Here is a 25,257-nt window from a genome sequence, read left to right as displayed (position 1 = left end):
GGGGGGGGAGGGAAATGGGAAGCTGGGAGGAGGCGGAAACTTTTTTTTTCCTATTCTCAATTAAAAAAAAGAAAAAAAATGGGGTGGGAGGAAATGAGAGAAAGTTCGAGAATATACAAATAAAAAAAATACCATTGAGTTTGTTTTCTATTGACCAATTATTTCTGGGCATGGAGCCTGCCCTGAAGTGTGGTTGATACACCAAATGAGATTTCATTACAGAAAATTTCTTTCCCTTTGCCAATATCAAATGGGCATCAATTGCAGAAAACTACTGTTTAGGGGTAGGACCATGTGTCTACTACCCACTCTCATTGCAGAAACTTTGTTTGACTTAAACCTATAAGGGTCTTTTTCATGCTACCACAGACTCTGAAAATTCTATTGTACCGCCATACCTCTATCTCTGAAATACACCATACCACTGGAGTTTTTCTGTCACCCTGAGCGTTGAGGTAAAAGTTTTGATGAAAACATTCTGTTTAGCCCTCAGTTGGTCCTATAGCATCCTGCTTGCAGGAGCCCTTCCTCCTGTCCTACTTCTATTCCCGTGAAATCCAGATCTTGGTGCAGACTCTATTCTGCCCTTTCCAGATTTTCTCCTAACACAACGTCATTCCTCTGTGCCACTGGATAGCCTGAGAAAACACTATTCACCATGGACTGTACAGCCACCACACTTGCCTAGGGTCAAGAGAACACAGCAGCAAACAAAGAACCTAACAGACCATCCAGTCAATTAAGAAAAGAGCATGTGGGATATCAACACCAAGAACACCCCAATTATCGATAACTCCAGATGCCTAGATCCCAACACAAAATCAAAGACACAAACTGCAAAGACTATTTGCCTCCTTCAGAATCTAGTAGCCTTATTGTAATTAGTGCTGAGAAATGCAATTTAACTGACCAGAAAAAAAAGGGGGGGCTTCAGAACACCAATTCTAAATATGTTCAAGGGCCTAAAGAAGGGTATAAAATGCCTTAATGAAAAACTAAGAAACAATGGGAAACATGGAAAGAATTTCATGACATGAAAGTAGATATAGAATCACTAAAAAACACAAAGTGCCAGGCGGTGGTGGCACCAGGCGGTGGTGGCACACACATTTAATCCCAACACTTGGGAGACAGAGGCAGGCGTATCTTTGTGAGTTCGCGACCAGCCTGATCTACAAGAACTAGTTCCAGAACAGGCTCCAAAGATATAGATAACCCCTGTCTCAAACAAACAAACAAACAAACAAAAAGGAAACACAAACTGAAGTAAAACTAGAAATACAAAAGTTAGGATGCCAAACAAAATCCTTGGAAAGAAGCCTTCTCAGCTGACTAATAGACATGAGAGATTTTCAGAATGCGTCTTATTTTTTTTTTAAGACTGGGTCTCATGAAGTTAAATGAACTGGCTTTGAATTTAGTCTATAGCCCAGGTAGGTATTGAAATTATATCACCCTACCTTAAACTTCCGAGTAGCTGGGATTATAGCGCTGAACCACCAGGTTTGGGAGGACTGCCTTCTTATTTTACAAAAGTATTCAATATAATCTCTGTTTGTAAAATATTTTAATAAACGTTATAGTGTTAGTCCATGCAGATATACTTGTCTTTGGATATAGAATACAAGTTAATATATATCACTAACCTCCACCTTCCATCATTTGGTCATTTAGTTTTTAAAGCAGAAGAAAATACAGTGTTTCAAATAAACTGACTTAGGTCTTATCTGTCCCATTGGTTAACTGACATAAACGACCTTTTCGTGGATATCAAGGAGAATTTGAAGAGCACAACTTTTGTGTGATAACATCCCTGGAAACTCCCTGAGAGAGAGTGGGGAGGTGGGGAACAGGATACTTTATTTTGCATTTCATTATGACTGGGGAAGATAGATTCTCTAAGATTAATGTAACACCTCTTAGGAGAACGGGACTGTACCCGATAGCATTACTAAAATACAAACTACCCTTACTCTTGGTTTATCGTTTAATTTGAATACCATATAACTCTCAGGAACAATTTATGTTCCTAATGCCAGAGATATGTAGATGTTTTCATTAAACTACATCATCCTGTGCATAAATATCTCTTTACTATTCAAAACACAATCATCACATTCACACAAGCACTGTGGGCCATGGAGAAAGTGCGTTGTTCTTCGCAGCTCCTATTTGACCGAATACACAACTGTAGGAGGAAGCAGATGTACTTTCTCGCCTATGAAAGCTCACAGTGTATCTACTGGGCTTTGTGTGTACTGTACTGATAACTTTTCTTCAATGTACTTTAATTCCTCTGAGTCAACAGAGAAGCTTAAATGCAGCATGATGAGCTTATTTTAAAAGGACATCATTTTGAAAACCCACTTATATGGTGATCCCTGGTTATTAGAAACATAAAACAGATAACTAATGTTTGTATGAAGGTTCTCATGAAAACTAAAACCAAACAAATAAGGACAAGTAAAGACTGTGCCCATTATAGCAAGCTTATCTAAGATGTTGGATGTAAACCGTAGTGGGACAGCAAGCCAGGACAACAACTGATCAAATCAACCCAAAAACAATAAGGCAGAAGTCATGCATCTTCCTCTAATTGTGAAGGGGAGCGGAATAGAGAAAAATATATAGCTCAATAAAAACACTAAAAAAATTAAACCATTTATATCAATCTACACTGTGCCACATGAAATGTTACCTCTCCTCCATACTGTACTTCAAACTTCCTCTAAACATTACAGTATATCATTTCCTCTCTGTATACAGATTACAGCAAAAATCAGGCTCCCTGTTATCACTCACAAATTAACTCTATCCATCTATCTTAATTCTTAGACAAACAAGTGTCTTTGAGCTGTAATATTTGGGGGACTTTTCATGTTAGCTCTGCTTAGACATCATTCATCTCTATTATTTTTCACATTATATTCTACTGCCATCATATCGTTTCTGGTCGTGCCAGCATCAGAAACAAGAGCTACAATTACTTTTTTCCCTACAATGATAGCTTTCAGCTTTTCATGTAAGAAAGAGGGTATTCTTTCTTGTGAATTTCACTTTGGAGACCCTTCCTATTATGGTTAAACGTAAGTCAGTACATTGGATGTAAAGTGTATAGTACAAGCAGAAGGGCACTATTTGCCAGGATCTTAGACACAGTCCTCCTGCTTCTGGGTAGAATCCAGTACCCGAAAAGGTCAATTCCTTATCAGATAGACCTGAAAGGGACTTTACTGATGCAATTGTTGAGATGTCTACCTTAATGATGTCAAAACATGGTCTCATATTAAACAATTAAAAAAAAAAACAACACAAGCAAAAAAACAAGGAAATGAATGAGCCATTTCAGGGTTCCCATTGGGGTGCTGTATTCATAGTCCTAAATATGCCTCAAGTACCTACTAAAGCTTCTCCCCTATCAACTGCGGATACTGTTGGTAAATGACACTCTCCTCACCTTGCTGTACTCGTTTAGCCAACAAGATAGCTGAAAACACAAACCTGGAAAGCATAGTTATTTTTGTTTTTATCAAACATCATTCTAGATAATGAAACATGAAGAACTTAATTTTGCCTATGACCATGAGCCCATGCTCATGAAAAGTTTCATAAAAAATTCTAAATAAAATTTCTATTTATTTTGTTTAGTTTATTCAAGCATGTGATGTGCATTTAATAAGGCAAAGCCGATTTGGAAAGAATACTATATGAGATAAAAATGAGTATAATACCTCCAGTGCTTAGCCATGAACTGACATATATAATATATACAAACACACTCCATGGAATGAGGTGACAGTCAAGTCCTGCATAGTCTCAGTGTCATGCTTCATTTTTAAAATACAGTAATTTCTAAACAAATTCATATGATGACAAAGGTTCCAGACAAAGTCCCTAGTAGTTTCTATAGAATTAAAGGTACAGATTCATGCCTGTCGGCGCTCCCTCCTCTCCCCCATGTCACCCTCCTATTCTTCTTCTGCCTTTGCTTTCCCTTGTTCTTGCCATTCTCCTCTTCTTCCTCCTCCTCCTCACCACATTATTTTACCCTTTCAAAAATAAGAAGATAACTTTTCTTCCCAATGTTCTCTTTTTTCATACTATAAGAGGAAAATGAGATTTTACCTAACCCCAATTTAAAGAAAATAGGCAAATTTCAGGTGATTTAAGTCAATTTTTCATTTTATTACTTTGCTGAATTATAGCTAAGATAGTCCTTTCTTTCTACCTTGTGCAGTCTTGGGAGGCATCTTGCCAGCTGTTAAGCTGTATGCAGGATGAGTGCCCTCATCAACTTCCTGTTTTTTATGCTTAGTCTTAAAAAAGGCAATGACTGTCAAATGCATTCGAAACAAATGAACTAGTTGTATCAAATGGTGACATGCTACTGAAAACAAATGAAAAGTAAGACTGCACCTGTAATTTTACATCACAGAATTCATTTCAGATGTACAAACTGTATATTTTTAAAAAGCAAAATTCACTTGGAAATATCCGTCTATTAAGCCTGTCATTTTATTTTCATGTAGAAAAACACTCACTTCTAGACCTTGTCTAGGATTCCAATACATGGTGAAAATTCCCTATATATTCCTCTCCTAGCATGAATTATCTAGACTTTTTATTGCCTCATTAAGTGTTTAAAGTGGAAGAATATTTTGAAATATATGAGCATGTCTTTTTCTTCTTGCACTTGGCTTAAAATTATCTTTTCTGTACTGGACCAGAAGTGATCTTTGCCTTGGGTTGAGCTTAGGGAGCGGGTTGTAAGGGAGGATAATTGGCACAATTTATTTAAATTCTCAATACAGGTCTTGAAAATTCTTTAGAGATGAAGGCTTTGAAAACTGCCTTTGTGTTTCTAGAATCACATGCTATAGGAAGGAGGGAAAGGGGCACATTTTCTGAATGGGCAAAGCTTCCCTTCAATTAAAACAAAATTTGAAAATCAGAGCTTGAAGCTTACTATGTATGCAGCATAGAATGGAGGAGACAGCCTCCCTTGGCTGAGGATGGAGCCTGAAGAAAAGCAGAGATGTATGCAGGAGTGTTGTGGGCTTGAGGCCATTGCCTTCTTCAAGGCTCATTGTCATGTGGGTATAGAAATTTAACAGCATCTGTTAAGTGTTCTTATTTTAAATGAATTTAATTTTGTGCTTTATCTCCTTGTGGAGACTTACTGCAGGCCAGACAGTTGAAAAACAATGCAACAGATTGGGAAATGTAGTCCCTGGGATTCCTCCAGGATTTTCTAGCTTATTGGAAGCGGGGAGGTAAGGATAGACAGAAACCAGCTGCTGCCTTATAGAATATATTGACATATTTCATGTACACTGTACTCCCAGGGACAACTCTAATCTAGTCCTTATTTTACTTTGTAGAAATTTACTTTCATAACTTCACAGCGTCTCTTTACACATACAAGAGAAGTTTCTAGGATATTCCACTGACTTTTAAGTCAGAAGCAGCCCAACACTATTTAGTATATGGACATTCCAATTCATTGCTTGCTAACTAATGAAAGTGATTAAGACAACACATTATTGTTGTGTGCCACTCTGTAAACTACGAGCAGCTATGCTGTTATCATTTAAATCAAATGAAGGCAAACAAATGATTTACTAGAAGAAAAACCATGAAAGAGCTCAGGAAACAAGGGAAAACTTTAACCCAAAGAAAATGTCAAGATGCTAACTTGGTGACTTCCCTTGAATCTAAAAGCACTTTGATCAATATGATCAGGGGGGAGGAATGTTCTCTTGAAGCAGCAGTCATAGATGCTGAGGGATCTTTCTGCCTTAACTGTAGAAACTGAAACATAACCACAGTTCCCTCTAATGAGTTCTGCAAGAGTTCTCTGAAATCAGACTGAGAAAAGGAAGAGGGAGCTTGCGAACTGTGAACACTAGACACACTACTTGTAGAGCATAAAAGAACACAGGTGTTTTCTACTGGACTCTAGAAAAATAAATGATAAGAAGTAACAAATGACACAGCAAAAGCTCAACTAAAATAATGATTAAGATGAAATATAGAGAGGCAATGAATGAGAAAGCTTCATAGAAAACAAGAAAATGAAAGCTTAAAACAACACAGCATAATGGAAACTAGCTATCAGGAAAGGGCCCGTTAGGAGAGAAAAATATGCTCATGATTACAGGTGAATTGCATTGTTGGTGAATTTGAAAAATTTTATATGCTTCCTAAGTCAAATCGTTCATTCCTCTTCTGGTTTTTAAATTGTAAGGACTCTTCTGAGGTCAAATTAATATTTCAAATAGTATGATAGGTTCTGACTGCTATATAAAGGCCCAGATTCAAAGTAGCCAGAATAATTGTACACACATTGAATATATAATTTAAAGGTGGGAAAATCTGTTGTTTTTATTTTTTTTACTAAGTACAGTATGTGAGGAATAAAACATTAGGGAAAGGCACATTTAGCCATTTAAAATTAGAAAGTGTACATTGCTGGTGGATCCTCCTCCTGCTACTGACACCAAATATAATTTTAACTAAATCTCTATCATTCTATTTATCAATAAGACTTGGGAGTCAAAGGCTAGGATGAAAAGTAAATGTCTTAAAAATCACCATGGAGAAATGTACTAGCATGTATGAATTTATCAGTTAACAGTTAAGAGTTCCATGTCAGAGTCTGGTTCAGTTCTTTAGTTAACTTTTAACTTTTTACACCTTAACATTACTAGATACCCAAAGAGTCATCATATGTGAAAAATCCCTAATATTTAAAGAGATACACAAACAGTAAAGGTACATAAAGATGCCCGATAATACAGGAAGTGCAGGCTTAGCCAGAGATAGAAGTCACAGTGTTAAGAGCCTAGATTTTGTACTTCTGTGGTAGATGAAGATGGAGCCTAGAAGAAGAATTATGTGGCACATCAGAGGGAATTCAGATGACAGTCTGCCAAAGGGCTGCAGTGACAGCTTTTCTAGAAAACAAAGGGGCTGGAAAGATGAGTTATATACTTAGAAGAGTAGATTAGGTAAAACACATTAAGAAAGTAAAAGATGAGGCAATTATTAATTTCAATGTAAATAAAAAATCATAAATCATTTTGTATCCAGACATAGCTTTCAATAAGACACAATATTGCTGAACTATAATGATTAAATTCAATCACCAGATATGGGGTACACACCTGTAATTCCTGCACTCAGAAGGCAAAGGCAGGTGGATTTCTGTGATTTGTGGTCAGCCTAGTCTTTATAGCAAATTTCAGAATGCCCCAAACTGCAAGTGAGGCTCTATACCTCCCATATAAAATGAAATACATAAAAAACAAATTCAAATGAAATCATACCAGGAAGATGGGGGAAGAGAAGCAGGAGAATAGAGGAAACAGTCTCCGTTTGTTAAGAAAAATTAATATTTTTAAAAATGCATACATGATTATAGACATGAGAACATACCATTTTACAAATATGAACTAACCAGTGGCTAATAAAAGCATAGATGAAAAATTATACTATATTAAAATAAATTAAGGTCTCTCCAACAAGTTGGGCTGGGGTTACTGTAAATGCGAAGTCTTTGCCATCATGGGACTGTCAACTTTCTTTCATAGTTCTTACTTTGTACATGTCGTCGCCAAGCTGAAATTAATTTGTAAAATGTAATATATAAAAGAAAAAGGAAGCCAAGAGACAGGATTATTGCTATACCAGCCAAAAAGTTTGCCTTCAAAGGTATGAAATAGTCATATAGTTCCAAAAATGAGAACTATTACAGTGAATAAATGGTCTAAAGGCGAATACAATAAAGAAAAGGTTACATTGCCGTCTGGTTTGCTCTTGCTCTGTCTGTCTGGGGGAGACCTCTCTTCCTGTGCATCACCAGCCAGTGCTCTTTCATTTGTCGTGCGTGCAGAAAGAGCTCACCCATATTTACTAATCCTATTTCCACTTTCTCTGGAGTCAATGAGGTATGCTTGACATCTTTTTTTCACTGAGGTCTTCCCAATAAGAACTAGACTCACATTTTTTTCTTTTTTCAATCCCATTAAAACAATGTTTCTCAGACAGTATTCATTATATCCGCTTATCGTCTCAGAGCTAACATCACTGTAGAAAAATAAATTAATTGGAAGTCCAAGAACTGGGTAGAGATTAATAAATTATGGAAAGTCCCTAAATTAAAATTTAAATTAAGTTGTAGATAATATTTAATAACATGATTTACAAAATACTGGATAAAATATGTTCATAGGTCTATGAAGAAAGTCTGGACATTTGCCTGTGTTCATATGTATATGAAACACACAAAGAATGAGAAAGAGGAAAAAACTAGAAATTGGGGTAAATGAAATTATTTGAAAAAGAAAATGCAGATAGATGTAGAAAGAAATGGATGAATACAAGAACAGTGGAAGACATTCAAAGAGAAGAACAATGAGTAGATTTTACTTTATGTGTGTGCATGTGTGTGTTATGTATGTATATGTTCAAGTACATGTACATTTTGTATTTAAACAGGTGCATGTGTGAAGTTATACATGCAACTGTGTGCAGAAGTGTGTGGAAGCCAGAGGTCAATTCTGTTTCCTTTCTCAGGACATCATCGACCTTATTTTTGAGACGAATCTTCCCTTGCCTGGAACGTCCTAAGTAGGCCTGCCAAGTTGGCCAGGGAGTCACAAAATTCTACCTGTCTCTCCTTCCTCGGCACTCTTACTGAGTGAGATGTCTCGTCAGCCTCAATACTTAAAAAAAATTAGCAGTAGTTTTCATGCTATAAGTGTTTGACTCGAATATTTAAGACCACAGGCAGAGGCAAAATCAAACAAATAAGCAAACAAATAAAATAGCTTTAAAAATTCTGTTTCTCACAGAAAAGGGAAATTAAAATATTACATAATTTTACTTTAATGTTTGTTTATGACCAGATTCTATGGAGGTCTCAGAATCCCTCCTTGCTTTTAACTGTGTGCATTTGTCTGTGTGTGTGTGTGTGTGTGTGTGTGATTCTATGTGTGCGATGTGCATGTCTGCACATAGATGCTTGCATAAAACGGTGTATCTTTGGAAGTCAGAGCACAGCTTGTGGGAACTGGTCTTTCCACCATTTGTGTCCTGGAGATTGAACCCAGGCCCTCATGGTTAGCAGCCAATGTGTTTACCCACTGAGGCATCTTGCCAGTCCCATTTGCTTTTTTAAGTTTTTTTCTCCCTAGTGTAGTGTGAAAGAATATATGCAAACCTCTTGTTCTTCAACAATACATTAATCTCTATAATCATACTGACCTAGGATAAGATGAGTCCCAGAAATATTTCCTAGGAAATGCTTTGAGAATATGCAGCCACTTACTTTGTGTGATCTACTGATGGTCTGTGGTTTTCTTCCCCATGGTGAATACTGATCCCATTACTGAGTCCCCACCTGAATGTATTTGCGTCGTGGGGTGAATTTGCAGGCTCTGGCTGGTACCATTTACATAGGTTTCTCTCTTCAAATGTACAAACCTCCAGAACTTGAATGAAACAGAATAAAGACAATCAAAATGAACATGTCAGGAAGGGGTAATTTATACTCTGCAGCACTTTTTTCTTTTTTCTTTTCTTTTTCCTGTCTAAGATTTCCTTTCTGTTTGTTTGTTTTTTGTTTATATTTTAAAAATATTTTTTTCTCATTTTACATACCAATCCCAATTCCCACTCCCTCTCCTCCTCCCATTCACTCCTCAGGGATGTTAAAGCTTTTCATGGGAAGTCAACAAAGCCCAGGACATTGCTTTGAGGCAGGACCAAGGCCCTCCCCACTTTACCTAGGCTGAGCAAGTTATCCCTTCAAAGAGAATGTGTTTCTAAAAGCCAGTACAAGCAGTAGGGATAAATTCTGGTCTCACTGACGATAACCTCATAGTCTGCCCCTGCCCCACAACTGTCACCCACACTCAGAGGACCAAATCATACCGCAAAGTGTGTGTGTATGTGTGTTTGTGTGTGTGTATATATCTGTGTTTGTGTTTGTGTGTGTGTGTGTGTTGTGTGTCTGTATGTATCTGTGTGTATGTCTGTGTGTTCCTGTGGTGCATGTCAAGATCACACTCAGATGTTGCTTCTCAAGAGCTGACTTTTTTGAGGCAGGATCTTGCATTTGTTCTGCCATTTATCAATTAGGTAAGGACAGCTGGCCAGCATGCTTCAGTGAATCTTAACTTTCCTAGATCTCTGGGCTTACAAGGCTAAACTGTCACACCTGGATTTTCTGTGGGATTTGGACAGCAAAAACAGGCTCTCTTGCTTTCTCAGCAAGCACTTTACCAACTTAACCATCTTCCGAGTTTCCATATTGTAACTATTAAGCACTACTTAAATATTTAGGCCAATGTTTTATATAATCACAAGAAAAGTCTTTAAAAATACACCCACTGAAACAGTCTACGTAAGCTAATAGGAACTCACCAACTCCAACTGGACTGGGAAGAAACACACATAGAACCAAACCGTTTCTCTGAATGTGGTTGATAGTTGCAAGGCTGGGGCAGACTGAGGGACCACTGGCAGTAGCACCAGGATTTATCCCTACTGCTTGTACTGGATTTGTGGGAACCTATTCTTTTTGGATGGATACCTTGCTCAGCCAAGATATAGTAGGGAGGGCCTTGCACCTTCCACAAAGCAATGTGCCTTACCCTCTCTGAGGAGTGGATGGGGGTGGGGTAGGAAGGTAAGTGGAAAGAATGGGAGGAGTGGAGGGAGTGGGAACTTGGATTGGTATGTATGATGAAAACAGATAGTTTGTTTTCTTTCTTAAAAAAATAGATAAAAAAATCGAGGTTCATTTTTATTTTGACTCTCCACAGAAAGTAAAATATGGGAATGAATGCATATATTAGCAGTGTGCTCTCTCTATGAGGTGAGATGTTAATTAGTTCCTACAGCATCTGTTTCTCATCTCTTCCCAGCTGGTATTTTTTGCTGTCTGTTTGACCTTCAAGCTCTGACCTGTTGGCTCTTCTTTGTCCATGGCAATATTCTGCTTGACTTTGGCTTAGTCCCTGAAGATGTTAGCACAAATTTAAAAGCATTTGATTTCAAAATATTGAAATTTACAACGTTTATGTAAATCTTACTACCTTTAAAGTTTTTAAGATTCTTGTAATGATTTATTATGATATAAAAAATTAGAATGTGATTGATTTTCATGTGATAATTCTTTTTAAATTCTCTCTCTCCCTCCTTTTTCTTTTCATCCTTTTGCTGAATGTGTCCATGTATCCATCTATGTTAGAATACTATTGCTTGAGTAAAATTAAAACGACTTCAATGAATTCTTATGTGTGTTACAGAAAACATGACATTGACTCATTTTCTGAATGCTTTAACAATCATGGCATACCACAGTTGAAAACTTTAAATATATGTTTATATATTTATCATTATGATGGTAAGTATAAAATATCCCTCTTCAAAATGTATAGTGATTCATGGCATTTGAATGCTAAACTCTGATATTAATATATGTTGTGTATATTTATCTTGTGAAGAGGTTTAGTACTCAATAATTGTTCTTTACATTGTCAAAATAATAAGAACTGTTCAGTTGTAAAATTATTCACACAAAATATCAACCAGCAAAGACGGGATGTAAAGATATTCTATATTACATGGCACCTACAGTCAATAATAATATATATCAGAATGAAAACATTTAAATGCCAGGTGTCATGATAAGTGTTCATAACACAACTTTTAAAAACATATTAGAAATTCTGAACCTGTAAGTTATAAATAAGTTTATTAAGATACTTCATCTTACAGATAGTCATAGAGTGTATTTGAAAATCTAATGTATCCAAATAAAAAGACCCTGTGATATAAAAAAATGAGTAAATGTCTGTTTATTATTATTAAATAATCTGTAAGCAGTCATGTGCTAATAAATGACAATACTAAAATAGCAAAGTTGAAACTACAGCCTGTATTTCTAAAAAAGCATCCATTATGCGAGGTTAGGTTTTCTGTAAACCTTTCGATCTGTTACTGCTTACACATACTTTGTGGCTTCCCATGAGAAAGCCTGAATACCACATCTTCCATCTAATTATCTTCCATTTGTGATGCATAATATAAATAAATCCCAGGACTCCTTGAAGGAGTTAGAGCCATCTTATTTACAGAGTGCATCAGTTTTGAATTTATGACTCATTTTGGTGTATATTTTTGTATAGTTCCAGAATAAAAATGAATTTTTTTTCTGAGTTAAATGAAAAGCTTTTACTAGACTTCTTCAAGCCTAAGCTTTCTGACACAGTGGTGAAGACAGATGAGGTACACCATGCTTTGTGCCACTTGTATGTTTGTAATTCCTAATATTATGAATACTTGATCAATACTGCAGTGTTTTAAATTTACATACCAGTCACCTAAAGCACAGAAGGAAAAGATACCACCAAGTATTTGTTCTGTCTGACTTTGTGTTTTACCTCCCAGACATGCTTCTTCCATTTGCATCTTTGATGGCAAAGTTCAATATTAAATTAAATACTTTCTCACAGATCCATTTAAGAGGTATGAATTGTCAGGTACCAATAAATAAGAACCATATTTTATCAAGACATAGGAACACATCTCACTTGTACTAAATTTACTCTTCTTATGAACTTTATGAACTCAATGTATTTTTTACAGTATTCTTTGTGTGCATGTGTGTGTGTGTGTGTGTTTGTGTGTGTGTACACATGAGTGTATTTGCCTAGGGAAAAGCTACACTGTTCCATTCCTAAATACTTCTCACTTAAGTATATAGGAATAGCTGGGCGATGGGTAGAGGCAGAAGAGGTACAATTCCTTCAAACAGTTTTATGGCTAAAACATGCAGGAATTAGAAATTCACCTACCACAAGAGGATTCATCTGACTTGTCAGGGCAGTCATTTCTGAAGTCACATTGCTGGATTTTTCCAACACAGTGACCGTTAGACCTACAGACAAATTCATCATCTGTGCAGTTGTGTGGAGGCACAGTCACTGGAACTGAAGGTTCTGGTGGATTTGGAATGTCCATTGGCAAATTACCTTGAAGAGAAATGACACAGAGACATCAAATTTTGTGTCTTGTAGTTTTTTTTAAATGTTTTGCAAAATTGAAATTTCTAATTTCACTATGCAGTTTTATGAGGGAACAATTAAAGGGCTAGTGAGAAACCTGGCACTGGGAAAATTCCCAGGAATCCTCAAGGATGACCCCAGCTAAGACACTGTCTCTGGCTCTAGATGGTAGCACCCACCACTGTCTTGGCTTCTACTCATTTTCCAAGTGTTTTTCATGGAATTTCCTTTTATTTGAATTTGAGTCAACCTTCACTGTCATCTATCAAATCTTTCACCTACTTTTATGATTAAAAAATATTCAAGTTTTCTGCCTTTGCTAAGACAAGTCCCAATTTAAATGCTGAAATGGTTTTAACACAGTAATAAACACTATCAAATATCCAAATCAGGTGCAGAAGGAGAGAGAGCACGAGCAAGGAACTCAGGACCGCGAGGGGTGCACCCACACACTGAGACAATGGGGATGTTCTATCGGGAACTCACAAGGCCAGCTGGACTGGGTCTGAAAAAGCATGGGATAAAACCGGACTCGCTGAACATAGCGGACAATGAGGACTGCTGAGACCTCAAGAACAATGGCACTGGCTTTTGATCCTACTGCACGTACTGGATTTGTGGGAGCCTAGGCTGTTTGGATGCTCACCTTACTAGACCTGGAAGGAGGTGGGAGGTCCTTGGACTTCCCACAGGGCAGGGAACCCTGACATGTTCTTAGGGCTGATGAGGGATGGGGAGTTGGTTGGAGGAGGGGGAGGGAAATGGGAGGTGGTGGCGGGGAGGGAGGCTGAAATCTTTAATAAATAAATAAATAAATAAATAAATAAATAATAAATTAAAAAAAGATATCTCTTTCCTTTCTCTCCTCCTCTGCCCTCCCCCCTTTTTGAGCATCTCATTCAAATGTAGATGAACCCAATATCATTCTAAAATTTGAGAAAAAATAAACAATAAAATGATTTAGTGTTTGAAATGTTGATAATTTTAAAGGAATTAAAAGACAATTTGAATAAAAAAGAACAGCCACTAAGCTTAATGGAAAATTACTTCAAGGTAAAGTTAATCATGATAGCTACAGCATTCCCCCCTACTCCCAAATTATCTACAGTGTTGGTTTCTGTTACCTCCAGGTAACTGCAGTCTGAAAACACTGGATAAAAAAAATTCCAGAAACAATCTGTAAGTTTTAAATTGTATGTGACTCGGAGAAGCATAATGAAATCATGCATCATTTTGCTTTTCTTGCTTAGGATATGAATCACTCTTTTTCTTGCTTATCCACACCATACGACCTACTGTCCATTAGTCATGCTACTAGCCATCTCAGTTATCAAACTGACTGTCCCAGTAGCGTTTGTGTTCAAGTTCTCCTTCCTGTACTAATGGCATGCCCAACGCACAAGAATAAGACACTGGCAATTCAGCTGTGCCAAGGTAAACATGCAGTTATCCTTCAAAGTGGAAATGTCTAGGTTACTGACCTGATAGTGAAGTTAAAAATGCATGCTTAAATTGCTAATATCTATGCTGAGAACAGATTTTCCACTTTTGGAGTTATAATAAAGAAAGACAAAAACCTGCTTAATTTTTGCTATCACATCTAAAATTGAAAAGGTAATGATGGGAGTAAGTGATAATTGTTCAGTTAATATGGAAATGGTACCAAATTTGAAAGAAGAAATTAACAGAAAATGTGTCCCCACTGATAACAGTTATGTTACCAAGCAAGAAGACTGACAAAAGGATTCTCCAAGGATAAAGGAAACAAGCCCTTTTTTGTAAGAAAGAAATGTTTGCACAGATTCGTGATAGGTGTGGACCAAAACCACGTAACCACTCCAGAGGCTATGCTTGCCAACAGAGAAGCTGCTGGGGCATTTGTGACTGAGTTAATGAAGTTGACTATAGAGAAACAATAAACCCAAAGCAGTTTCTCTTCTTTGAGAAAACGTGTTTTTTTTTTTTTTTAAAGAAGCTTTCTAGTAGGTCTATGCCTAGGAGAGTGCAAAGGGGAACTATTTAGGCATGAAGCACAGAAGAAATGTCCTGCTATAATATGGCAACAGTGCAGGATGCATAGCTAAATCAGAAAGAGTGTGGAGTGAAGACTCCACATGTTCTCAAACAAAAATGAGAATTATCTGCCAAGATTCCGACTACATTATTAGAAACCATGGGTGACAGCCATTTCATTTATGGAAAGGTTCCACTAAAGGTCTATTCCCAAAGTGGAATGCTATTTGAAAGAAGAGGGAATGGAATTGAAAAGTGTATTAGGTAATGTATCTGGCCATCGAGAACCTATTGGCCATGAAATAAAAATGAACCAAAAGCTGATCATTTCAACCACAAGCAAGTGTGACAGGATTATTTCATAGAGCTGAAAAAGCAGACAGATTAAATGAAGAATACAAAGCATCTGTAGCATCGTACACAGATGAAAACTAAGACCCTCTGCATCACTTAGATGAGTTAAAGAGAAAAAGGTGGGGCTAGTAAGATAGTTTTTGGGTAATGTGCTTACACAGGCATGGAGATCAGAGTTCAATCCTCAGAACCTTCATTTTAAAAAGCCTGCCACGGCAGTATGTGCCTCGGATTCCAGAATTGAATAGGTAGAGACAGGCAGATTCCTTCCCTAGTGACCACCAGCCAGCCACTCTAGTTGTACTGGTGAAGTATAGATTCAGCAAAATGGACCCTGTCTTCAAAAATAAAGTAGTGGGTGATTGGGGAAAAACACATGACACTAATCTCTAAGCTCCATGTGCATAGGTACACACACGTGTATACATATACAATCAAACTAGTATGCACAAATGAAAAACAATAACTTCTGGCAGCACTGCTCTTCCAAAGAATGTGAGAAGCAAACAAACAAAAAAAGAAAGAAAATTCTTCATCTATATAGATTTGAGCCATCAATCATCTGAGCTTGACATACAATAGATATCAGCTAAGGCTCAGCGATCCTGGTTTCCTGGAAACAGATGAAGCACCAGAAGATGAGAGTGTCCTAGTGTTCACATCCTTCACATCTCATATCCATCATACCATCCACATCGTAACCTGAGGAGGGTTAGTGCTGTATCATAGGTGTTTTGAAGGAGAAAAGGAAGCAAACATTTTCATATAACCAGGTAAAAGAGAGCTAAATTTTTCTATTTTAAGTTACTCATCTCTCCACATGCCCAATTTATAAATTAAAACTCATCATAGATACAGGTAATATTATACAGAATGAGCAGGATATATATATCACAACAATAGAAAGAAACCATGAGTTTGGTAGAGATCATAGGAGTATTTGGGGCATGGAGGTTTGGAGGGAGTAAGAGGAAGGGGTAAACTATGTAATTATATTGTAATCTCAAAAAATAAAGTAATTAAAATGTATCATAAGTATATAGCTTTCTCAAAGGATCATGGAGACCTACACAGCCTGTATTCACATTTATGTCAACATTTCTATCTATCTATATGTCCTGGCTTGTTTCTCTACTATTATAAACACCATTATCTGAAGGCGTAAGTCACGAACAATGCCACACCAGTTTGGAGTTATGATTAATAGGGTGTTATTTATTTAAAGGGGAAAAAACTTACAGATCACCTTCCCAGACAACAGCCATCTGCACAACCAGGAAGGGAGTCTAGTCTCCGGCGGAGCAGGAAGTGAAGAGATCGAGCAGAGGAAATAGCCGCTTTTTTAAAGGGAGAGAGACCACGCCCCAATGGGCTGGTATCACAGCAGCTATTGGTTGGAGGGGCGGAAGGACCTCCCGCAACAATGATCAAACGAACTTGGGCAGGAAGTAGTTTATTGGTTACAGGTTACAGCACATCATTGAGGAAAGCCAAAGCAGAGATCTGGAGCCAGCTACTAAAACAGAGACTATGGATGGATGATATTTACTGACTTGCTTCTTCTGCCTTGCTCAGTTACATTCTCTGTTGAATTCAAAAGTACCAATCCATGGGTGGTACCATTCACAGACCTGTTCATCAATCAACAATTGAGAAAATCTTCCATAGGCATGCCCACTAGCCAGTCTGGGTAAGGCAATTTCTCCATAGAAGTTCCCACTTCCCAAGTTATTGCAGTTTGTGTCTAGTAGACAAAAATTAACCAGCACACTCTATGTAGTTATCTATCTCTCTATGTGATTAAGTAACTTCCAAGGTTTGGGGTGTTTGCTGAGACCCTGAAACGCATTACTTGTGGATATGGAAAGATTGCTATGGTATATGAAGTAATTTACCAAATGTTACAAAACATTTTATGCACAGATTGCTTTCATATGTTTCACTGGAATATAAAGGAAAATTCCTTTGTAGATCATCTTCTTAAAGGGCTTAAAACTAACTCCAACCAGAAATGAATTTAACCATGAAATAGGTTGTGAACTTCCTGAAAATGGTTCATTCCTGCACTTTTGTTGAAAACACGTGATACAATTAAAATTCATGAAGGTAGAGATACTGAAAATTCTCAGTTGTATATTTTGTTTCAAGATTGTCATCCATAAGGTAACAAATATAATCAGGCTCATATCTGCTTTTGCATTTATTTAAATGAGGATGTGATCGCATGATCCTGTTCTCTAGTCCATGACGGTCCTTTTGCTACACAATATGGCTTTAGTTCAGGACCTGGGCTATGGAGCTGATTACACAAAGATCCATATCGTTTGCACTGAGGAATGTGCTGTAAGCTCTACTCTGGGTATGCATTTGGAAATATGTTAATTTCAAGGGAGACCCTTAATTTGTGTTCCAAGCTCAGGATATTCTAGAAGAATAAAAGCTTACATGGCAGTGGATCATAAACTCTTTCTTTTTCTTGGCATTGCTTTGCATTATACATATTTATAAGAAAATCTATTATCTTGAATTCATATATTTGTAGTTAAATTTGGACTCTTAGAATATATTCTTGACTACTCCTTTAGTATTTGCTATACAACATACATCTAACCACTGCTTTCGATTTAGTAATTTTTTATTGTTTTCTGATTCTGGAAATGAGTATTTCATTGCAGGAGAGCAGCCGAGTGGACTTTGTACAAGTTCAGAAATTTAGTCACTCCAAACATAAAAGACTGTATTGTAGTTGCTTCAACATTAACGATATTCTCATTTTTTCTTATTTTCAAAATTATTTTTAATAATGAATCATTTAAACATTAATATATATTAATAAAATATCATAAAATATGCCTCACTCTACAAACAACACTAAAGGAATTATTACTAATAGCTTCAGATCCTCATGCTCAGAGAAAAGGAGGAAGAGAGGGAGGGAAAGAGAAGGAAGAGTCAGGGAGGAGAGACACAGGAAACCCATATCTATTTTTATAGCTACTCCTTCCCAAATGCCACCAGTAAAACCACACATCCACATATAAAACTGTACTAATTTATGATTCCATGTGTATTTTTATAAGTTGAGGTATGCAGTTTTTGCCTCTTAGTTACTACCTACTGAGCTTAATATAATGTCCTTGAGTCTCATCTTCTGTCTGGGGAATGTTGTTAGAAAACAGTATCACGGTCTCGAGGCTTAAACAACAACTTTGTAACTGTCAGTTTAGAAGAATGGGAAATTCAAGATCACGGTGTCAATACATTGGGATCTAAAAAGAGCTACTACCTGGTGCACACATGGACACGTTTCCTTGTGTCTTGAATTGATGAAAAGATCAAGTCAACTCCCTTTTTTCTTTCATAGGGGTGCTGTGCATTCTTGTGAATATTTAAGTCCTAATTATCTCTCAAAGGCTCCATATTTTTGTGCCACCACTCTTAAAGATTGTTATGACTTCAGTATGAAGCAGGCTCACATGTCTGAATTTTCATGCCTTGGTTGACTGGCGATGCCATTTTGGAAGATTGTAGAACCCTCGAGAAGTGTGATGGGACTGAAAGAGCAGAATCAGTTAATGGTAGAAAGCCTTGTAAGACATATGTGCTTATTCTCCAGTAAAACTTCAATGCTTCCTGGCCAGTGTCAGGCAAGGAGCTGCTGCTACAAGCTCCTGATACCAGAGATGGACCTGTTACAACCACGGTGTGTTGTCGAATCTGTGAGCCCAAATAAACCCTCTCCCTCACTCTCTATGGTTGTTCCTGTCAGGGTATTTCCATCACAGTGAAAGGTAATTTTTTTAGAAAACTAGTAATAATGTAGTAATAATCTTCATTTTACTTTTGCATAGGTGAATATGAGTGTGTTAACTGGTGATGATTTAGGTCAGGAAACTAAAAGAGGCAAAGAAGATGGAAAAAGATGTTCTAAAGTAGGTTTTGAATAGAAACAGAGTAATGGAACACACACATGAAGAAAAAGTGGAATGGGGCCATTGACAGAAGACATCTTGGTTCCTTCAGATTTTTATCAGTTATTAATAAATCTCCCTCAATTATCCATGTTTAATTCTTACATGCATATAGTATTTTGGTAAATATTAATATGTTTTATTAGTGAATCTATCTTTTATGAGAAAATCCAGATATCTACAAAATGGTCAAACTTTTTGACGTTCTTGCTTTAGTGAGAGAATCCTTTCTTGTATATGGTATCATTTGTATTTTCGAGATTCTAAAATCTGTGTAACATACATCAGTATTCTGATAGGCAATTCCTTAATGATGTATGATAAACATATTTTCATTTGCATATTTATCCCATTTATAACTATGAGGATAAATTTGTTCAGATCTCTTGATTATTTTAAAATTTTAATCATTTTATTAGCATATATTAATTATAAAAATAGTTTTCATTGTGACATTTTCATACAAATACATGTATTTCATCCATTGCCCTCTACATACTGACTAACTTAAAATCAGGGTTTCATTACCTAACTCTGAGATATGAAAGTTTCCTGTATGTTTTTAATGGCACTCTTTTATCACGATGGTCTTTTTCAAATGTTTTTCCCAACAATGACTTATTTTATTTTTCACTCTTCAATATCTTTCAAAGACAAAAAGGTTATAATTTTAATGAAATCCAGATAAGTAATGAATTATTTAATAGTTCATGTCTTTTGTTGCTATAATTAAAATTATCGTTAAACCCAATGTCCTCCAGATTTTATGTCATTTTCTGTGTGTTTTATAGTTCATTGACTTTAATCCATTTTGAGTTAGTTTTTTGTGAAGGATCTATGTGGCGAATTGGTGTTGGGTTTTGCATAGGCCTTTTGAAGAAAGAGGATCACTCCAGAATGTAATTTCAGGCTTAGCAAAAGTAGCAGGGGGAATAAGCCTTGATGGACTGACCACTCCTGGCTTTGCAAAAGCCTCCTTTACTGTTACCCTAATTATATCTCTAGCAAGTCAATTTCTACATTCTGAAACCTCTTATCTGGAGTTGTTTGAAGGCATCATTTGCCTAAGCAATTCTCAGCCATGAGACACCTGGTTTGCCAGGTTCACTTAAGACTAAGTTTTGCAAAGGTTTTTAAATTCCTCAGAAAGAACTCAAATAAGTATCAGACTTAAAACAAAAGATAACAACCACTGACCTTAAACAAAACAAAACAAAACAAAAAAAAAAGATAGTTCAAATCCTAAGTGAATTGCATCCAATCAGATGCAATGGCTCTGTGGAATGTCTCACTACAGAGACTCAATCTTTTGCCTGAGATTGCCACTGATTGTAAGCAACAGAATCTGTGTAAAAAGACACTTTTCTCCATAATATATTCTTTATTTTTGGCTCTCTATTTTATATTGTTTATTCTTTATTTGTTTGCTCTTTCACTGGTGCAAACTGGCCCTGAACACTTTTGTTTCATACTATATCTTCAAATTGGGTCATACCTATCCTCTGCTCCATTTTTTTTTATTGAAAGAAAAAAAGAAAAGAAATACCTGCCTCCTCCCAGCCTCCCATTTCCCTACCCCTCCTTCCACTCTTCTCCTCCTCCCCCCACTCCTCTCCCCCTCCCTCAGTCAGGGTTCCCTGCCCTGTGGAAAGTCCAAGGTCCGCCCCCCTCCATCCAGGTCTAGGAAGGTGAACATCCAAACAAGCAAACTAGTCTCTTTAGTATCATCATAGGCTTCTCATACCAATTACAACAATCTTGCCTTCCACTCTTCTTTTTTATAAGGCTGTGAATCCCATCTGCAAATCCTGCCTCATAATTTAATCTAATCTGAACTGTAGCCCCAATTCCCTTCTCTAAATATCATCAGACAGGGAATGAGGATTTCAGTCTATTAATTTGGAGTGGACACAAAGATTCATCTTATTGAAAATTTGTGGTTTAGTGTTTGGAACTATTATTGTTAAGAATTGGTAGCAGTATAATAGATTTGTTTCTTTAAAGAAATAAACAGACACAATAGGAGAGCCTGGGGTTGAAACAAATATTGCAGAGGCAACATACAAATGGCTGTTTTCCAGCCCCACTGAGAAGCAGAGATTAGTTTGCTTTGATCTGATCTTCTTCCACACAGCTAAGCCACAGGGAAACCAAACCACCTGCACATCTGTCATGTGGAAGATTTCCTAAATTGATGGCTCAGGCTCCAGATGGACTTGGTGTTCTAACTCCTTGCTCTGCGAATTCCTTGCAACAAATGTGATAAACTTCAGGCTACACTAATAAATTCTTTTTTTGATAAAACAGATTTTCTAGCTTGTTTTATGCTACAATTCTCTCCTCACAGCCATCCCCACATTGATCATTAAGTAGACAGAGTGGCTATCTTATCACCCCTAGTCCTTGATAAAGTTTACCTTGAAAAAGCTCTAGATCTAACTGGTGACTTAATTTGCAGAGCTGTTATTTATGTCTCTTAGAGGTAACCATCTATATACTCTGCTTGTGACCTTTCATGTTAAGAAATGACTTCATTTAAAATTCTATAAGGTCACTGGAGCTTAAATTTAATCAATCTTCACACAATTGAGAATGTGGAACTATCTACACCTCCAGGGTCAGGGCACAGGTATTTCCTATGGCACTAACCACGACAACAGAATAGACTCCCATAAAAGAGCTCGATCTAGTATGATCAAAATAATAATGTGCATGTGTAAGCCCCGCTTAAGTGAAGTGGAGTTTCAGACACAGTTGCTGGCCAGGTGTGCTAGTTCATGCCTTTAACCCCAGCACTGGGGAAGCCAACACAGGCAGATTCAAGCCTTTGAGTCCAGCCTGGACTACGTAGCAAGTCCTAGGCCAGTCAGAGCTATATAGTGAGACCCTGTCTCAAACAACAATGCCACCAAAACCCAACAAAATCCTACTGAAGTTATTGTTTGAAATTGATTCATAAAAATCACAATATAGCTCTTTGCTGCATATTATATCATGCAGTTTATTTTCCTATGGTTGATAGAAAACGTAGTCCTCCAAAGTATGTTTGCTTTATAACATGAATGAAATGAAATTTTCATATCTATAAGCATTCTGTTACATTGAAGTGAGTTTAGAAGTAGAAAGAAAGCTTGGGATTAAGGTTGTACAATTATTCCCTGGCACTTTCAAGACCAGAATAGAAGTTTTCAAATTAGGGAAGCCCATGAACCTCAACCTAGCAAGTGCAGCCTCTCACAATGACCTTTCAACAGGTCTTCCTGGAGCTCTCAGAGGACATGGATAATTCTGAGAAGAAATGAGGTCTCTCAGTGAAGTGAAAGCTCCCCCAAATACAAACATCCGCTCCTGCCCCATGAATGCTTTTTCCCTCTAGCAATTTAAAAGGTTTTGTTTTAGTACTGCGTATCTACTGTACATGCACAAATTATATGACCATGAAGAGCGAAGTAAGGTGGGGAAGGTGAAGCACTTATAGATGGAATTAGAGCCTTGAGCTAGCTCATTCTCTTTTCAGAGTTGCTTTGACTGTCATTTTAACACACATTCATTGTACACATGAATGGGTTTCACTGTGACATGTCAGACCAGGTATTATTGTGCACAGGTTACACGCAGCTTCTTTTCTACCCTTCTCACGTTCTGAGGCATGATTAATAAAAACTCAGAGAAAAAAACTGGGTTTCACCCTGAAGGTTAGAAAAGTGAAACAGCTAGTCACTGGCTCTTACCTCAACCACAGTCTGAAATGGCGATCCGGCCTCCAGGAATCTCAGAATGAGACTGTGCTGGAGAGCTATCTCCTCCCATTTTATAATTCTCTCTAGTTCTGGGATGAAAGGTGTACACCACTACTGCTTGCTTTCTATGAATTTTCTATGAAAACAAACATGTCTATTGGGATTAAAGGTTTATGTTGTTAAGCCTGGTCTATAAGGGTGGGCACTGTGACTTTTTTACGTTTCTTTTCCTCAGGAAAGTTTTATTTATTAAATTACAATAGAAATGCCACTACAACCTTTTGTCTCTTTCACAGTCCTTAAGGGCCTTCTAATTCTTTTGGTTTGTGGCTTCCACACATAAAAGAAAACATGTAATACTTGACCTCTGTCTGCCTTATTTTTTTTTCAATATGATCTCATCCACCTCCATTTATTTTCCTTAAAATAATAGGATGTCCATCTTTTTTTTTTTTTTTTTACAGGGTATGATACTCCACTTGCAACACACCAATTTTCTTTATTCCTGTGCTGGAGGGTATCTGGGCTAATTCCATATCTTACCTACTGTGAATAATACCACAATAAACATGATTAACCATGTGAAAAAAGAAACAGCAGCTGAGAAAAGTTCCCCCTGAATTCTAGGCACCTTTACATCTATTTTGTTATTTTTGTGAATGAGTATTGTGTTTGCATCATTTCCACCACACACTTTCCCCTCCCCAACTTCTACCCCTGCACTCCCTTTCAACCTCAATACCTCTTTTTAAATTGGTATTCTTTCATACACACACACGTGTGTGTGTGAGAGTCTACTTAATATTGCTTATATGAACATGTACTTAAGGCTGACCTCTGGAATTGGATAATTTATCAGGGGTTCATCCCAAAAGAAGACTGAATATCTCTCTTAAATTGGGAGAGGGGTCTTGTGCTCCAGAAACCTTGGGATGTCAGCTTGTGTTGTCATTATGAAAGTCTTGTTTAAATGACCACATTTTCAAGCATTCTGGTAGTTTTACTAAATAATAATTAGAATAGATACATTAATATAAAAATGAATATTGAGTATAATAGTTGTTTGTATAGAATTAAAGCTAATTGGCCGGGCGGTGGTGGCGCATGCCTTTAATCTCAGCCCTCGGGAGGCAGAGGCAGGCGGATCTCTGGGAGTTCGAAGCCAGCCTGGTCTACAAGAGCTAGTTCCAGGACAGGCACCAAAGCTACAGAGAAACCCTGTCTCGAAAAAAAAAAAAAGGAATTAAAGCTAATTGTTATCAACATAAAACAAACTGTCATACACTCATACACATAAGGAATTAGACAACGAATATGTCCAAATGATTTACAGAACAAAGCAACAAAGATATATATAGATATATAATCTCTCTCTCTCTCTCTCTCTCTCTCTCTCTCTCTCTCTCTCTCTCTCTCAGATAATGAGAATCCTGTGATGAAAAACTAATGAGAATGCTTAGAACTGAGAAAGTTGTATTGTAATACTGCTCTCTTGGATGAGGATCATGGTAGAGATAAGGGAACAGACATAGAGGTGTGAAAACCATTCTAAGTTGCAGTTGACAGAAATGCCAATGGATAGGTATAAAGGGAACTCTAGTTACAGCTGAATTTCAGCCTGGGGTTGGTAGATAAAAATGGTGTGATAATTTTATAACATGAAAATCATTGTTGAGGGAGGCCACTATTTGTATCTTGGCAGCCTGGCTAGATTAGACCCAAAATAATCACACAGAAACTGTATTAATTAAATCACTGTTTGGCCCATTAGCTTTAGCATTTTATTGGCCAACTCCTATATCTTAATTTAACCCATTTCCATTAATCTGTGCATCACCACGAAGTCACGGCCTACCAGAAAAGTTTTAGCACTTCTATCTCTGGAAGCAGCTCCATGACTTCTCCCTGATTTCACCTTCTTCTTCCCATATTATAGGCCAAGCCAGTTTTCTTTATTCATTAACCAATAAAATCAACATATAGACAAAAGGACCTCCCATACCAATACATGAAGAAAGAAAGGCTGGAGCTGAAACAAGGTAAAAGAATAAATACCTATCTAGAGGTTTCTATAAAACTTAATAGATGATACAGAAAGCGTTA

General features: G+C 37.0%; 1 protein-coding gene across 1 annotated transcript in view; it reads right to left on the bottom strand.

Annotated features, from left to right (window-relative positions):
* The window catches only part of Malrd1 (MAM and LDL receptor class A domain containing 1), a 463,630-nt gene that overhangs the window by 379,167 nt on the left and 59,206 nt on the right, over nucleotides 1–25,257 (bottom strand). The window contains exons 7-8 of the mRNA XM_050152697.1: nucleotides 12,867–13,043; nucleotides 9,332–9,494 (exon numbers count right to left, since the gene is read on the bottom strand). Of these exons, the coding sequence (XP_050008654.1) occupies nucleotides 9,332–9,494; nucleotides 12,867–13,043 (340 nt within the window). The remainder of the gene's footprint in view (nucleotides 1–9,331; nucleotides 9,495–12,866; nucleotides 13,044–25,257) is intronic.

The sequence above is a fragment of the Alexandromys fortis genome, unplaced genomic scaffold (assembly GCF_014885135.2).
Source record: "Alexandromys fortis isolate MF-2015 unplaced genomic scaffold, M_Fortis_MF-2015_v1.1 scaffold_54, whole genome shotgun sequence".
NCBI lineage: Eukaryota > Metazoa > Chordata > Mammalia > Rodentia > Cricetidae > Alexandromys > Alexandromys fortis.
The sequence above is the reverse complement of the archived record's forward strand: the minus strand, read 5'-3'. Positions and strand labels throughout refer to the sequence as shown.